The sequence below is a fragment of the Halichondria panicea genome, chromosome 13 (genome assembly GCF_963675165.1).
Source record: "Halichondria panicea chromosome 13, odHalPani1.1, whole genome shotgun sequence".
NCBI lineage: Eukaryota > Metazoa > Porifera > Demospongiae > Suberitida > Halichondriidae > Halichondria > Halichondria panicea.
This window is the reverse complement of record NC_087389.1, coordinates 1,419,729-1,434,513: the sequence shown is the minus strand read 5'-3', so window position 1 is coordinate 1,434,513 and position 14,785 is coordinate 1,419,729. Positions and strand designations below refer to the sequence as shown.

The 14,785-nt window shown below is 42.6% G+C and overlaps 5 protein-coding genes across 6 annotated transcripts; 2 read left to right on the top strand and 3 right to left on the bottom strand.

Moving 5' to 3' along the window:
- The first annotated feature begins 696 nt into the window (after nt 1–696).
- Nucleotides 697–2,849, top strand: LOC135346958 (uncharacterized). Of its 2 annotated transcripts, XM_064544737.1 has the most exons (8): nt 697–792; nt 843–950; nt 997–1,098; nt 1,150–1,672; nt 1,828–1,921; nt 2,002–2,114; nt 2,593–2,652; nt 2,716–2,849. In XM_064544737.1, exons 1-8 carry the CDS (start codon nt 756–758, stop codon nt 2,819–2,821), a joined length of 1,143 nt encoding a protein of 380 aa, XP_064400807.1. In that variant the 5' UTR covers nt 697–755; the 3' UTR covers nt 2,822–2,849. The 2 variants fall into 2 exon arrangements, with proteins under 2 accessions (XP_064400807.1, XP_064400806.1); XM_064544736.1 differs by having other exon boundaries at nt 997–1,672.
- A 151-nt stretch (nt 2,850–3,000) lies between these two features.
- On the top strand, nt 3,001–5,662 carry LOC135346957 (uncharacterized). The gene is made up of 8 exons (XM_064544735.1): nt 3,001–3,162; nt 3,372–3,484; nt 3,545–3,700; nt 3,787–4,783; nt 4,841–4,951; nt 5,014–5,096; nt 5,236–5,420; nt 5,523–5,662. The coding sequence occupies exons 2-8, from the start codon at nt 3,378–3,380 to the stop codon at nt 5,600–5,602; spliced, it is 1,719 nt and encodes a 572-aa protein (XP_064400805.1). The 5' UTR covers nt 3,001–3,162; nt 3,372–3,377; the 3' UTR covers nt 5,603–5,662.
- Nucleotides 5,663–5,669: 7 nt separating this feature from the next.
- Nucleotides 5,670–6,318, bottom strand: LOC135346961 (ATP synthase-coupling factor 6, mitochondrial-like). The gene is made up of 3 exons (XM_064544739.1): nt 6,119–6,318; nt 5,893–6,052; nt 5,670–5,835 (listed from the first exon to the last, which is right to left on the bottom strand). The coding sequence occupies exons 1-3, from the start codon at nt 6,281–6,283 to the stop codon at nt 5,825–5,827; spliced, it is 336 nt and encodes a 111-aa protein (XP_064400809.1). The 5' UTR covers nt 6,284–6,318; the 3' UTR covers nt 5,670–5,824.
- A 516-nt stretch (nt 6,319–6,834) lies between these two features.
- LOC135346959 (uridine phosphorylase 1-like) lies at nt 6,835–8,917 on the bottom strand. The gene is made up of 6 exons (XM_064544738.1): nt 8,711–8,917; nt 8,472–8,627; nt 8,067–8,181; nt 7,933–8,003; nt 7,561–7,696; nt 6,835–7,298 (listed from the first exon to the last, which is right to left on the bottom strand). Exons 1-6 carry the CDS (start codon nt 8,840–8,842, stop codon nt 7,015–7,017), a joined length of 894 nt encoding a protein of 297 aa, XP_064400808.1. The 5' UTR covers nt 8,843–8,917; the 3' UTR covers nt 6,835–7,014.
- A 2,820-nt stretch (nt 8,918–11,737) lies between these two features.
- Nucleotides 11,738–14,115, bottom strand: LOC135346497 (Krueppel-like factor 16). Its single transcript, XM_064544125.1, has 2 exons — nt 13,409–14,115; nt 11,738–13,052 (listed from the first exon to the last, which is right to left on the bottom strand). The coding sequence occupies exons 1-2, from the start codon at nt 13,860–13,862 to the stop codon at nt 12,136–12,138; spliced, it is 1,371 nt and encodes a 456-aa protein (XP_064400195.1). The 5' UTR covers nt 13,863–14,115; the 3' UTR covers nt 11,738–12,135.
- Between the last annotated feature and the right edge of the window lie 670 nt (nt 14,116–14,785).

The window sequence follows — 14,785 nt, the reverse complement described above, 5'->3', positions numbered from 1 at the left end:
CATAGTAATTCACAATAGTCCAACTATTCACTTACACAGGTATAGGTACTTGCTCTAAGATTATTTCTTCCGTTCCTCGATCTTGCAAAAATTAATAGAACTTTGCAACTAAGGACATTTAGCTAGGGCTAGCTATATTTATAGGAAAGATGCTATCATTCAACGTGTAGGCGCGCTGGAAACATTAATTCTTTTGTGTGGAATAAAGCACAGTCAGGTCTTTTGTCGCATTTTGTGCTACTAGGGAACAAGCTAACGACATGATGAACACAATATATTGTGTACAAAACCACAGCCAGAAATTAGTGGGCTAAGATCTTGATAGCAAGGTATACAAGCTGTGCCAAAAATGGTCAATTCTAACACACAGAGTGGGGTGGACTTCATTCACCTAACTCCTCAGCTACCCATGTATTCGGGGGATTGAGGGGGCATGGAGGAGCTCACTTGTTTCTTGCTGCAGCGCATTATTTGCGAGAATCAGAGGTTCTTCCACGGACATACCTAAAGACAGAGCGAGATTATACTACACTCTTACAACAGTTCAATCAATCAGAACACCCAATGAATATATTTTAGCTAAATTCACAGTGCCTATACTTACAATCCTTTTCCCATCTGCATATCTGAGGTGTTCCATCGACAATGGCTGCATATGCATCAGAGCATATGCATACACATTGACAGCTAGCCAACAACATAAAACGGGGGTGGGGCTGGTCCCCAGCCAACTTTGACCTGCAAGACAAGCCACAATGGCGAATTTTTTTCCCAAACAGAAGAGAGGATTTTGTAAGTAACAACATATTTTACACTCTATAACATGTTTCATGGTATATTAGATGAGAAGAGCTCCCAGCTGTCCACTGTACTACAGAATCTACGCAGCTACCAGCTCGCCACTGGAGATGTCAGCTCAGCCAAGTTGACTCTGGCCAGAGAGAAATTTGGTGAGTTCTCTTTTGATATTATATTTGTTCATTGTGTCACCTTTAGGTGATGATGATGAACGTGTGTTTGCCGCTGTTGTCAAGAATACAGTGGACAGACCGGAAGGACACGGCCCGTCTATAAAGCAACACAGAAGGAGGAAACGAAGTACAACCAAGTGTAATAGTTCTATAACCTTTATATGCCAATTTCTTGCAGAAAGAAAGCCAAAGAAGATGATTAGTGTCATCCCCACACCCAGTAAGACACCAACCTCATCCTCTGCACTGAGCATGCTCAGTACGTACTCTGACTCTGACCATAGTGACAAGCTTGAGGTACCCCCTGTCATTAGAGAGATGTTTACCGAGGATAAATCAGAAAGCAGCTTAAAAACTGAGACAGATAAATACGAGATGTGTGGTCAGCTTGGATATTTTGACGGAGGGGGCTCATCAAGCGACGAGGGACGTACCATCGAGTTTCCACAGGAACCATCAATTACTGCACCCTCTGTTCCACTCTCTACTTATGTTTGCTGGAAATGCAATAATGTGGGTCACCTGCCTAAAGACTGCACTGTTACCGTGGGGATCCGGAAGACTCAACCACAATCAAAGACTAAATTATCAGCAGAGCTACGTACTCACTACGACCAGTGTAACAAGATCAAGGCAAGGAAAGGCAGCAGATGTGCTGAGTGTGGTATTCATAGCAACCTTGCTTCGTGTCTGGAATGTGGGTGAGTGGGTAGCACTTCGGTGTGCTAGTGGTTATTGGGTCTAGTCATAGTTTAAGACAATGGCCAGATTATTGTAGGTGTCTGGTGCTAATTACTTAGAACTTGTATCCTCAAATTTGGCATGTCTTTCTCATGTTTTGTTGTGCACAATGCAGTGTTGTTTTGTGTGATGGCCGTGGACACTTGGCCTCTCATCTCTCACAGCATTCAACACACAACACTTTATACTCACACAAGCTAAGAAGAATGGTGAGCTATTTAATTTTGCTAACAGCCAATTTTATTAATTATTGTTTACTTGCTACAATCGATTTTTACACACTATTTAGCTCAAGTGCTGCAAGGTGTCATGTGATGTGGTGGATATATACGAGCTGGTCATGTGCTCTGTGTGTCTGGGCAAAGCGTTTACGCAGCACTACTCTATGATCTCAGCCACCTGGTGAGTCAATTGCTGACCGTGCACATTTCACATTTTGTGTCGGAAATATCTCCTGAAGTTCAGTTGTTCCATTCGCCAAGAAAACATATCAACATTTTTATAATAATTATAGCTCATGGTCTTATTCTAGGAAATTAGGTTCCGTTCCAAATTTGGGATTTTGATAGAAACCTGTTAAGGAGTTGGCATGGGCTATTGTTCAAAAGGATACATTTTGCAGCCTACATGTGTCGTATAAGAATTGAAGCGTCAATTTTGCAACAACTATAAAAAAGTATGCCTATGGTGTGTTTAGATTCATGGCCTGAAGTGAATCAATTAGACCAAAACCAAGGCTGTAAGCTTGTTTGACTGTATGTGCATGTGCATAGTCTGGGGTGGATCGATTTGGTAAACCAAGGCTAATATAATAGGCTTGCATAAAAAGTTACTGGTACTTTTGGCCATATAAAATTACCCTAATAAGTTTTGTTTGCAGGTCAAAGTCTGGACTTAAAGCTATTCCCAACGCCCTCTGCTGTGAGGAGCATTTCCTTTGGTGAGCAATGTGCTCTTGTATGCATACTACATCTCTAATACGGCTTCTCGTTGATTGTTGCAGGCACAGAATGAACTGCCCCAGCTCTATGGAGGAGCATTTCGTGTCAGCTGATTCACTAGAGCAACAATCTGGACAGAGTGGACTTGTTAGTGAATTCTTTTTGTGACCAAAATTGACCAAAATTGAAAGTTTGATGGATTTTTATTAAGCGGCCTGAAACCGAGGCATAATAACTCTCGGCCCGACTGTTTTCTATTGTAACGCTACTAGACTTAGTTACCTTGCGTTACAATAGAGAAAAGTTGGAAAGGTCAGTTGTCATGGTAAATATGTGGGTTGGGCTGCTAGAGCACGTGTAAGCGCGTGGTACAAGCGCTAGCGCTAAACATGGAGGAGTCTGTATAGCTAGCTAGCTACCGTGGACCATAGCTACTCTTTGATATCAGCAAGAAATGCTCAGCCTGAAACTGTCTCAAGGTTCTCGATCAGATCGGATCCCAAAAGAAGGTGTGATTCACTTCTAAAAAACTGAGTAGCAAATAGTCCACACTCGTACTCTCTAGAGAATACAGTAATATAATTATACAATCACAGATCAATATCAATCATACTGCAGCTATCTAGTTGTCTAGGTGTTGCAGTGGTGTTACTGTATGTGTACATAACTTGACGGTACCTCACACTCGTACTCACACATACACACATTGTACTGACAGTATAAAATGTTGCATTCGTGGATGAGAAGTTGTCTACGTCTACGTCGACGTCGGATGTCTAGTGGTCATCGTATAGTCAATCAAGAATGTCAGAGACCTGGTGTGTGGAACAAGTGAGTACTCATAATTATGCAGGAATGTTGTCAGTGCTAGCTAACATGATCACACTACAGGGTTGGTATGTCACTGTGGAGCTATCTGAAGAGGGTAGGTCACATGACTAAGTCGTACCTGCTCATCAAGCTGGGTCCTCACAAGCCGCTACTGGTGTATGGAATGGCCGCTTTCTTGTGGGAGAAAGAAAAGGTACCGGAGCAGGAACTTCAAAGGTATAACCTAATCATTTTTCACCTCAATATTGAACTGGAAATGTGGTCAATGCATGATTGATCAGTGTCTGGTTATTTGTACACAGGTGTTTGCAGTACTATGAGGATCGTGTGAAGGCTACTTGCGATTATATGCCCACCACCACCACCACTGCTACTAGAGTTGACAATAACAACAGCTCCCCCTCTCCAGGCTCGTGGTTTACGTGGTTCTCATGGCAACTGCAGGGAACAGCAGAGAGCGAACCCATCGAAAATCGACTAGTCGATGAGAAAGAATTGAAGCGCCAGGAAATGGTGGACAAGCTCACTGCACTCTACACGGAATGCTCTGAGAAAAAACTGTCGCAGTTACCACTCGTTGGAATTAACTCTAAAGTGCCTTTGCAGTATAAAATTGGATCGTTACTTGTCAAGAAGACAAAGGAATCTGTTGTTAGTCTACTCAAGCAGGCCGCTGCCATAACACAGGCTGCAGTGGGAGAGAGTCTACCCGCAGAGTCAAAACCAATCAGTTTGTCTTGCTGCCAGAGTGTGTCAGATGTATCATGTTTGGAATTTGAGTTGCATCATCACCAATTTCCTGTAGTCTGGATCCCTGTTCCTGTGGATAGACAGTCGACCATTCACAATCAAATGTACCCACTTGTAGGTCTTCACGATCACCACTCAAAGGTCATGGATATGCTGGTTACGTTTGTTGACCGTCCTAGTGTCCAGAACTCACTAAACTGGTTTATATACTCGTTGGACCAGTTTCTCAGCGTGGACACTGTCCAAAACCACTCCCTATTTCACCAAGCCAACCAACTGTGTCACTCATTCCTTCAACACACACTACAAACTGTCGACAACATGTTCCAAGAAGATTGCAGCGTTGAGCAGCACATTCCATCGAAGTCGAGTATTGACTCCGAATGCCAATTAAAGTCAACTATCGATTATCTGTCTGACTGGGAGGTGTTTATTAACGAACCTATGTACATGGTCTTCCGTAAGCTGTACGCTGACACCGGGCTCTACCAGTTCAAGGTGATCGGGACTTACGACGACATCACGGCCAATGAATTCTTTGAGGTTCAGGTAAGGGGGAATGTTTTTGATGTATAGATGTATACTAGCTAACTCGTTCACACACAGGTTGATGAAAAGGCGAGAAAATCCTGGGATCATTATGTGGCCAAATTAAATACAGTGGACTTTGACCCCAGCTCAGGGTGTGGAGTGGTGCACTGGGTGATGAAGTTTCCGGTATGTTTGGTAATTAAGAATAATTGTTGTAAAGCTCACTTTCTTTTTTCTCCCCTCTTTAGTTCCCCATGTCCGCTCGCGAGTATGTGTACGTGCGCAAGAGTTGGAAGAGTTCAGAAGATGGTGCCATTGTCGTAGTCAACAGGTCAGCTGTCTTCCTACATGTATACAATACTACGTATACATGTGATGTGTACGTGTTACTACCCTTTACCAGATAATTATTGTTTGACTTTCCATAACTAGTGTTTTGAAAAATTTTGCACCTTATTTTCTACCCCCAGGTCAGTGGATTACCCATCCTTACCTGAGTCCAGTGAAGCTGTGAGAGTGAAGGGCTACTATAGTGAGATGGTGATCAAGCCTCACACCTGTGTTGACCATCCTGGATTCAACTACGAGCTCACCTACTTTGACGACCCCCAGATCCACTTACCCGCCTCCTGTGTCAACTGGGTCGCCAATTCGGGTAAATGAAGACTGCTGTGTGATATATATAATTAGCTTAGTTGGATTTTGGTTTTAGCATGCAAAACTATAATTGATGTCATGCCTTTCGTTCCCTATTCAGCTATGCCAGATTTCCTCAATCGAGTGCGTAAGGCAGCTCTGTCCAGACGAATCTCACAAGGACCAATAAAAGCAACCTGAAACATTCTATATAATAATAGCTATTCTTGTTGGGCATTCATTGAGACTGTCCTTTATGTTTATAGAATTTGTTCTGTTCAGTGTAATAATTAAATTTTCAACATGAAACAATACAACGCTAATTAATGCTACAGATTTGGTTGTACATAAATACACAACGGCATGCTGACACGAGCCTAAGATCAGTTCATATAGCAGTCCCTTGGTTACAGCCTTGTAGAGTTATCTCCAATCTGTATATCATAAAATTTAAATCTACGCAGCACAATGATTCACATTGTTAAACAAACCTATCTTGATGTCCTCTTTGAAGTCAAACTTGGGGAACTGTGTGAGGTCGCCATCACCGTAAATATTCTTTAATCGTGCCAACTCTCCCACCAACTGCTCCTCGTCCTCTGCCCTCAGTCCGGGAGCCTTCCCACTCTTCCCTTTGGCACTCTGGTACTCCTGTAGAGAGGGAGAGGGGGGTGTGAGTCATAAACTAAGCTATTGTTTAAAAATAATTATGTGTACCTTGATTTTGTCCACAAAAAGCTGCTTCACAGGGTCAGTATCAGGCTTAGTATCAGGCTTGCTCTTTGCACAGAGGGGAGCTCCAACAGACAAGGCTCTCCAGGACACCACCGACCATAGGGATACCCTGGTAGAGGACACTTTAGTAAGCAATCTAGCTGCCATTTTCTCGCCTAAAATAACAGAATGAAATGGGCGTGATCAGAAATAACCGACTTGACACGCCCATCTATGGCCAAAGGTCGGCCTAGAACGTATCTTCACTATTACAACAAAACAAAGATGCATGGGCGTGACCGTAGATCTACAGGCACGCCCATCTATCCAGAGCATCATGGTGCAGTATGAAGTAGCCCTAGTTGTTCGTGCTGTGAGCAAGCAAGACCTTTCCAAGCTGCTCAGAGGAGTGTGCAGGACGGTCCTAGACGAAAATGGAGTGCTGAGAAAGTTGGAGAACCTGGGGGTTAGGGAGATTCCCCACAAAATGAGGGTACACAACCAACAGTTTGAGCTTGGACGGTAAGGGTCGTTAATGATGTGTGCATTTGTGGACCTTAGTTGTGATTTCTGCAGGTACATGGTGATGCAGATGGACAGCTCTCCACAGTCAGCTATCTCCATCAGAAACAAGTTCCGATCAAACACTGATGTGTTACGAGCAACACTACTAAAAGCTTGATGTTATTGTTCTTTTGTATTCGCAGTTTTAAATACTGTCTTATTCATCTATAATTATAATAACTATTCAAAATTAATTTTAACACGATAAATTAAATTGTTCAATAAAACTAACTTTCTCTATGCACAAATATAAATACTGAATAAAAAAAATACAATCAGTCTATGTTCTATAGTACCTGCACGCATATAAATTTTTTGCTCAAAGTTGGTTCATCTTAAATTCCTAGTTTGTGCTTGATAAACCTGACAATGAGAGCTTGTGGCCTCCTCTGATATTCGGCATAATCCTCTGGTGAGATGGACACCTGATCTCCCTTGAGACGGTCGAGGAGAGCCACACACACGACGGCGGCTTTGATCCCAGTGTGGTGAGTGAGGGCAGCCAGTGCAGAGCACTCCATCTCTATGTTAGAGATCCCCTTCTCTTTGATCTCCTTCAGATAGGCCAGTTTCTCTTCCTCTGTGTGCTCACACACGGCACCGTCTGTCCTGGCTTGACCTGGGGTAGGGGTTAAGTGTGGAATGTGAAGCATCGTTGCATAAGTATTTGCATGATACACTTATAGATAGAAATGGCGTGCCTATTGTTATTGCATGCCCCCATTGCTAAACACATAAGTGCATTTTATGATATTGCTTTGTGTTGACTAACGATGGGAAGCTGGGGCTTTTAGAAGCCTACATGTAAGTTTATTTGTGGTCTATACAATGCCAAACAAGGACGGGTGTGTAAGCTAACAAAACACAAAGGAACAACAAACCTTCATAGAAATCATCAGTGCACATCGTGCCAGCAAGGACTGTTTTGAAAGAGTGGTCATCTTGACAAGACTTTATCTCCTGTGCTACGTCTTGATTCATCAGAGAAGGCCTCCTCACTCTCTTACCCATCACCACCTGAGACCAGTTAATAACGAAGTAAATACGGTACACAAGAGTCCATTACAGAGCTATTCAGCCTATAGTACTATAACAGTAAAGACAACATTTGAACATGCGATACAAAGTCGAGAAACCCCATTACCATAAATATGAGCTAAAGCCAACCTAGGATATAAAACGAAGTGTAAAATCTTGCTCACAATTAAAGGAGGCGTCTGTATATATAAATCAGGTTACAATAGTAGACTCACAATCTCATGGACCTCCTCACAGAAGGCATTGTATGCTTTGTTGGTAACAACCACAGTGCCAGCAGGTACACCTACAACGTATAGTCGTGTGATTAAAAGTGTAACACTGATATGGCATGTTAGGAGTCACTAACCTAGTCCCCCAGAGGTGCCCAGTCTGATGATGACAGGGTCATCAGCCTCGGCGTATCTGAGGAGCTTGATGATCTCATGCAGCATGATGGTGAGGGAGGGTACACCCATACCGTGCTGTGAGTGTAGGGGGGTAGTAGTGAGTGGGGTGATTTGTTCGTGAACAATGATTATTCAAGCGTAGTATGACCCTAATTATCTGCTCTATAATAAATACTAGTTGGGGACAAAATTGACAGATGGCAGGTGAACAATGATTATTCAAGCGTAGTATGACCCTAATTATCTGCTCTATAATGAATACTACTTGGGGACAAAATCGACAGATGGCAGGTGAACAATGATTACCGAGTCTAGCGTTTGGGCATGCTCTAACATGATATGCGGCAGCAATATATTCAACTTACACTGACAGAAAGTACACGTCCTATCTTGTAGAAAGCAAATCTGTCTGTCCGTGAAATACTTAACTCCTCCTTGGTGACCTGGTGATGACCAATCTCCCTGGCGACCTTCTCTGCAAACACTCCCATTCTGCTCATGCTACCTCCACACACCACTATCTGGGAGTCAATAATACATACCTCATCAGTAGGACATTTTTATGGGAGGAAGCATAGGGCCTAAGAGGAAGTTAGCCACTTACTTTAACATCTCCGAACTTCTTCTTGCAATCAGACCTCGAGTAGCTGAAATGGTAGAAAAAATCATTATCCAGATCATCTAGGTATTTGTTGGGAAGGCCATGAGGCTTCTTGAGCTCTTCGGAACTGCTCATTCTTAATCTTGCTCTTGCTAGACTAGACGGCACGGTATCGAGGCTGGCTAGCTAGTAATTAGACCCCGGAAGTAGCCATGTGGGCGTTTGAAGGCGTGGCTACAATTCGCGGTCAAACCTCGAGCCATTAGGCCATCACCAGCCCCACCCATCTTTTGCATCTCACACAGGCCAGTAGCGGCCAGGTCGAGCTAATTAACATTACATTATTAGCGTTGCATATAATTATTATGTACATTATGTAGATGCATGCTTAACATTGATAGGACATAAGTTGATCTGGGTGTTGTAAGAATAATCAAATTAGGCAGATGTTCTAGGCGGCAAGTCCCAATGGGAAATCAGACAGCTTTCCTAACTAATTGCAAAGCATGCCTCAGCTTTCCTTGAAACATCTGCTGCATGACTGTAGTACACTAGGGACCCTACACACATAATTATCATGTTACACTGTGCATGATTTCCCTAATACTATCTTTATTTTTTTGAGCGTCATTGAGTTTACATAACAATTATATCGTTACTTTCTTATTCGTTGTACGTATCTACGTACAAGCTGTTTTCAAAACACACCATCAAATTGGTTAATGTAATACTATGTGCCATAATTGCGGTCAGGATATGTTTTGGTAAAGGCAGACAGACAAATTCATTAGGGTAATTGGTCAATGGTTTTTGCCACTCTTACTTCATTAACCAATTTCATGGTTCACTGAGCCGTTTAATTGTTATTTATCTAGCATACAACCACAGGATTTCGAATCACTCTGCCCTTTATGCTTGAATGGTCAACGTCCGTATTTCCTTACTTTAGTACCCATGCACATTCCAGACCCAATCCGTACCTGTGCACAATAGGTTACCTCATGAACACAACGCTGTGGTGGGATTTAAAATACCACCTGTCCTGTGACCACATGAGAGATGAGAGAGAGTCCAGTTAGCGCCCTGAAGCCATCTCCCTATCTCCCTCATCTCGGACCACAATCCCCGGCTGTAGATCGTATCACTGCTCTGTGTATGGCTTGGCTATGGGAATGCAAATGTACGAATTAGATATATTTGTACAGCATTGTTTAAGGCATTAGGAACACATGTTGCTAGGCTGTGATAAGGAGAAAACTTGTTTGTGTGCAGATGAAGTTCATGTAGGAGTGTACGGGGAATGACTGAGTGGTTTGTTTAATAGCCCAACTGCAGACTTGTTGATCAGACAACCACAGCTGCACACACACTATGTATTTATTTGTTTAACCGCTATTATAATAATTATTAGCTACGTACGTGTGTATGTGTAGTCGACAATGTGTACATACAAAGCTGGAGGTTTCTCACTGTGATGATGCATAAACAGCAATGCTATATGTCTGCTCAACCGTTAAGGTGTTGTGTTGAGTACACATTTCATGTGTTAGCACTTTATGATGACATGAACACCCTAATTGTACAGACATGCCAATTCTTAAACGGTCAAAAACAACACCCTGATTGTACAAAGTCTCTATACAACCTTCATACACCCTTGCCAAAAAGACCAGCGGAATACATCCACTAGTCAAAATAATTGTCTGCCATGTTCCCAACTGTTAGTACATTCACAGATTCCATAAATACTTAGTGAAATTTGATGCCAATTATGTCTCGAATATTCTGATTTTACTTATTGATAATTGGGACTTGGTTATCTAATAAGGCAAGGTTGTGCAGGTGAGGTGCAATGGCCCCCCCTGAAGTTTATGAATATGCATGTGGTAAACATTGCCCACCATTAAAGTTTATTCACGTATAATACACTAGGATGTTTTTTAAACAGCATGTACAGATCATGTGTTACCGTAGCAATATGCAAATTACGATTGAGGCCACTAATGGTATGAGATAGTGTGGTATTCTACTAAAAGCATCGTGTGTTTACTGCATATCTCACAGTCAATGCAACTGTCATCATGCAGCTATAGTTACACCACAATGGAAACCTGATCATTTCGTTTGTTTGTGCTGTGCAGTGATCTCACACACTGATAAGTACCAACCTTAATGTCCTCTGAATGATATTCATGGGAATTAACTAAGTGCTTGTCTAGCTGCGGAACTGGGAAACATGCTTAATGCACTCTTAACTAAATACCATACCCTGGAAGTTTACGCACACCTATTCTTTGTGAGAACCTGCAACTGCACCACAACGCCACACGTACACACACATGCATGATTTCTCAATCAAAAGACGCTACTAGTCTAAATAGCAAGTCACTCGCTGGAGTGGTCAAAGCTACGGTTGTAGCTCTTCGAGTGTCCACACCTAGCAGCATAGACATAATTGGCAAGCATTTTACGCTAGAGGGCAGAGCATGTAGTGGATGTGTACAGTTTGGTTTGGATACCCAGCCAAGGGTTGAGTGAGAACGAGAATATATCAATATCATAGAAATATCATTAATAATGGCCCAACTGCAACAGGCAATGGACGGGTTAATAAAATAATGGAGTGACAGTATTAAACGTATGCTCTGCAGATTGATATCAGCAGGTGTCAGGGGACTAAACAAATGAATACAAGCCATTGCTCAATGTTATGTGAGAGGCTTGATGTGAATTGCTTCGTGATTAGTTGTTATGACTTACTGAATATTTTAGCTACTTCTGAAGTGCACTTTCAGGTCTTGGAAACCAGCAGCTACAAACACAACAATTATTGGTGCGTGAGAAAGCATTTGCCTGCTACTGAAGCTTTATGGCTTTTCTATGAAAGGACAAAGGACTAAGGTACATGCAACTACAATGTCGGCCCATGCGTATCGTATTTCTTCTTGTTGGGTAAACAGATTACTAAGAGTGTGCTATTTATTTACTTGTAATGTCTTTTTTGGTGTGCTTACATTCACTTTGACATCGTAGTTTAATTGAATATTTTTCAGAAAATTGTTTGACAAAAATGAGGACGAAGTGACAATACATTCAGATATATATAAGTGCCTATAGGTACAAGTAAATAAAATATCTTAAATATTACTATAAACAGCAAATTAAAGTACTTAAAAATAGCTACTCTAGCTATTAAGTATAGGTACAGGTAATAAAATACAAAATTAATACAAGTACTTAATTAGCTACATACAATTTACTTAAAATTAAACTAGTTAATTACAGTAATAGGTACAATTAAACTTAGTTACGCTTACTCTTAGGAACTCTATAGATACCAGTGGGTAATGTGTAGTAGTTTATGGTTACGATACGCTACAAGCTTGGGTACGTGAGTCGCTGGTTTGCCCGATTTCGAACAGTTCTTTTCAGAATCGATTCTTCTCAAGATGTCTTCTGTGCATGGCCAAGTGGCGACCGAGCTCATCAGATCGTGCGAATCGTTTGGGACAGTTGGGCCAGGTGCAAATATGTGGCTTCTCTCCAGTATGCGTCCTCATGTGGGTTTTGAGGTGATCGGATCGTGAGAACTTTCTCTCGCAAACCTCACACTGAAATGGACGGATACCAGAGTGCTTGCGGCTGTGTCTTCGGAGCTGGTCGGATCGGGAGAATCTCTTTCCACAACCCTCGTGATCGCATACATATGGTTTCTCCCCAGTGTGCTTTCTGATGTGCATTTGGAGATGGGACAGCTTCAAGTATCGCTTGGTGCAGCCAGGATATAGGCACACGAACGGCTTTCTCTGCTCCTCTGACTTCTGCTGCATGCCATTTTGCTGCTGCATTGCCATCTGAGGCACAATGAAGGTGGGGTGGGAAGACATGGCCATCTGAATAGGAGTGGCACTTTCATAGAAGTGAGCATCTGCAGGCAAGCATCCTTTTCCGGCCAGAAACTCCACTGGTAGAGAGAGAGGCATATGGTATCCTTGATGCATCTGTTGTCCACAGTTTGAGAAGATGGTACCAGGAGAGGGAGGGTAATGCTCGAGAGGGAGGGTGGTAGCAGTTGACAGGTTGACTTCTGGAGTTCCAGCTGGAGTAGGGAAGTCAGGGAACTGGGCGTGCATGTGCGGCTGGTTGGCTGCATGCACCATGGTGATCTCAGGTGCAGCTTGAGGTTCAATGCAGTGCACTGGAGAGTGGTGGGGGGAGAGGGCGTGTTCCGACACGGGAGGACTGGGGTACATGGAGTTGTAGGCCGGTGGGGACTGCTCCTCGAGCTTCATGCCTGAGGCATGCATTGCCAATAGGTCAGGGCAGTCTTCCAAATAAGGAGACACTGCACGAGGAAAAATGATAGTGCTGAATTTTGCTAAGTTGCAATAACGCCATGAATAATTTTAGCACTATATGTTGTTGGCCACCAGTATGTCTCGCCTGAGTGCCACTCTTTTGGGTGGATAACAAGTTGTACTTAATTAAATCATGTGGTATGCCAACTCTATACATCGAAACATGTGTCCAAAACAGGGTGGTGGTTGTCAATATTGCAGACTTTAAATTGAATTACACACCTATCACAAGCACACCCAATTGGCTTCAATGCACTACGTGGGCATACTCATGTTATTAGGATAACCATAGACACTTGTCACAATATATGCAAAAATACACAAAAATTCAAGTGATAATTACCATCTAGGATCTCTCTTGGTCCTCCAAATTGACAGCTTTGCACAACACAGCTCAGTTCCTGGCTTGAATCCCTCAACAGGGTAGATAGGCTCCTGGAGTTGTCGCTCCTAGCATAGCCCAGCTCATCACAGGTGATATGCTCGTGCTTGATTATAGTGTGATCAAGGGGAGATGGTGAGTTGGTCATGATGCTGTGAGGAGAGTGTACTGCATGCATGGGGGGAGAGTGCACTGCATGCATAGGTGGAGAGTGCACAGGAGAGTAGCATCCCATATGTGGAGGGGATCCAGCGTGGGACAGCACAGGGGAGGTAGGGGAGTACAAAGAGCCGTGGGGAGAGCCGGCGTGCACCGGTGAGCCCAGTTCTGGGGAGAGGGGCTGAGCCCATGCGCTTTGGTGGTAGAGACCATCCACAACTTCGACCGAATGATTCATCATGATTTCACAGGCCATTTCGATTTCGCAGATGTAAGATTTGTTCTTGTAACTTGAAGATTTATTTCGTTTGCTTGATAAGTATCGTACTACTTTTTTACTGGTTCTATATATAACACTCTGAAACTGCAGGATATCGTAAGCTTAGTTATTTTTTACTTGACTCAGCTAGCTAGTTAAGTTCTATTGACTGACCAGCAGACAACAGAAGAGAGCAAGTTACTTTGCAGAGAGTGTTGCAGGAGAGTGAATTGGACGAGAGATTGTGTGCATTATTATACCAAACAACACTTCCTGGTTCTGCATTCTCCAGTAAATGCAACAGTAAACTACAATTACAGGAAATTGTAGTCGGCGAAATTCACATCCTTGCCAACTGTTAATGTTATTCACACTCGCCTAGGTGCATGTGTATACATGGGGTGCTTCTCGATTATGTAACATAAGGTAACTGAATGACACAATTCATACTTCCTACCTGATGCTATAGACTAAGTAATTCTTAATGAAACATTAAACACAATCTTTCGTTCTCTTTAATCTACAATTGGATAATACCAACTTAAGGATAATTATAAGCCGGGTATAGTCTAGCTATCAAATCAATGTACATGTTTACTATACTGATGAGTCCATACAACCAACTACAGCCTTCACCACATGCCCATATCCCATAAGCCACATGCAAGCTGGCCTGAACACTATGTTTACTCTAGCTAGCAATAGCTAGAGGAAGCCAATGTTGGTAAACTATCAAACTGCTTGTTGGAGAAATATGGAGCCATAAGAGTACTCGTGAACACCTTGCCAACATGCAGCTATAGGAAATTTACCAACTGAGCGGCAAAAAAACTGGGGAATGCAGTGTATACTATGAGGTGTGCGCACAACTTCTACTAATAACATGTTCACTCTAAATCGTTAAACTGCGGTTGTATGCC

What these genes read in the sequence shown, in the direction of transcription:
- LOC135346958 (XM_064544736.1), top strand. Translation starts at nt 756, where the DNA reads ATGGCGAATTTTTTTCCCAAACAGAAGAGAGGATTTT. An exon ending in TCTGGCCAGAGAGAAATTTG is followed by an intron (nt 951 to 996) that starts GTGAGTTCTCTT and finishes TGTCACCTTTAG; the next exon opens with GTGATGATGATGAACGTGTG. An exon ending in TCTATGATCTCAGCCACCTG is followed by an intron (nt 2,115 to 2,592) that starts GTGAGTCAATTG and finishes TTTTGTTTGCAG; the next exon opens with GTCAAAGTCTGGACTTAAAG.
- LOC135346957 (XM_064544735.1), top strand. Translation starts at nt 3,378, where the DNA reads ATGTTGCATTCGTGGATGAGAAGTTGTCTACGTCTACGTCGACGTCGG. An exon ending in AGACCTGGTGTGTGGAACAA is followed by an intron (nt 3,485 to 3,544) that starts GTGAGTACTCAT and finishes ATCACACTACAG; the next exon opens with GGTTGGTATGTCACTGTGGA. An exon ending in CCGGAGCAGGAACTTCAAAG is followed by an intron (nt 3,701 to 3,786) that starts GTATAACCTAAT and finishes ATTTGTACACAG; the next exon opens with GTGTTTGCAGTACTATGAGG.
- LOC135346961 (XM_064544739.1), bottom strand. Translation starts at nt 6,283, where the DNA reads ATGGCAGCTAGATTGCTTACTAAAGTGTCCTCTACCAGGGTATCCCTA. An exon ending in TTTTTGTGGACAAAATCAAG is followed by an intron (nt 6,053 to 6,118) that starts GTACACATAATT and finishes CCCTCTCTACAG; the next exon opens with GAGTACCAGAGTGCCAAAGG.
- LOC135346959 (XM_064544738.1), bottom strand. Translation starts at nt 8,842, where the DNA reads ATGAGCAGTTCCGAAGAGCTCAAGAAGCCTCATGGCCTTCCCAACAAA. An exon ending in AGAAGTTCGGAGATGTTAAA is followed by an intron (nt 8,628 to 8,710) that starts GTAAGTGGCTAA and finishes ATTGACTCCCAG; the next exon opens with ATAGTGGTGTGTGGAGGTAG. An exon ending in CACTGATGATTTCTATGAAG is followed by an intron (nt 7,299 to 7,560) that starts GTTTGTTGTTCC and finishes CCCCTACCCCAG; the next exon opens with GTCAAGCCAGGACAGACGGT.
- LOC135346497 (XM_064544125.1), bottom strand. Translation starts at nt 13,862, where the DNA reads ATGGCCTGTGAAATCATGATGAATCATTCGGTCGAAGTTGTGGATGGT. An exon ending in ACCAAGAGAGATCCTAGATG is followed by an intron (nt 13,053 to 13,408) that starts GTAATTATCACT and finishes TTCCTCGTGCAG; the next exon opens with TGTCTCCTTATTTGGAAGAC.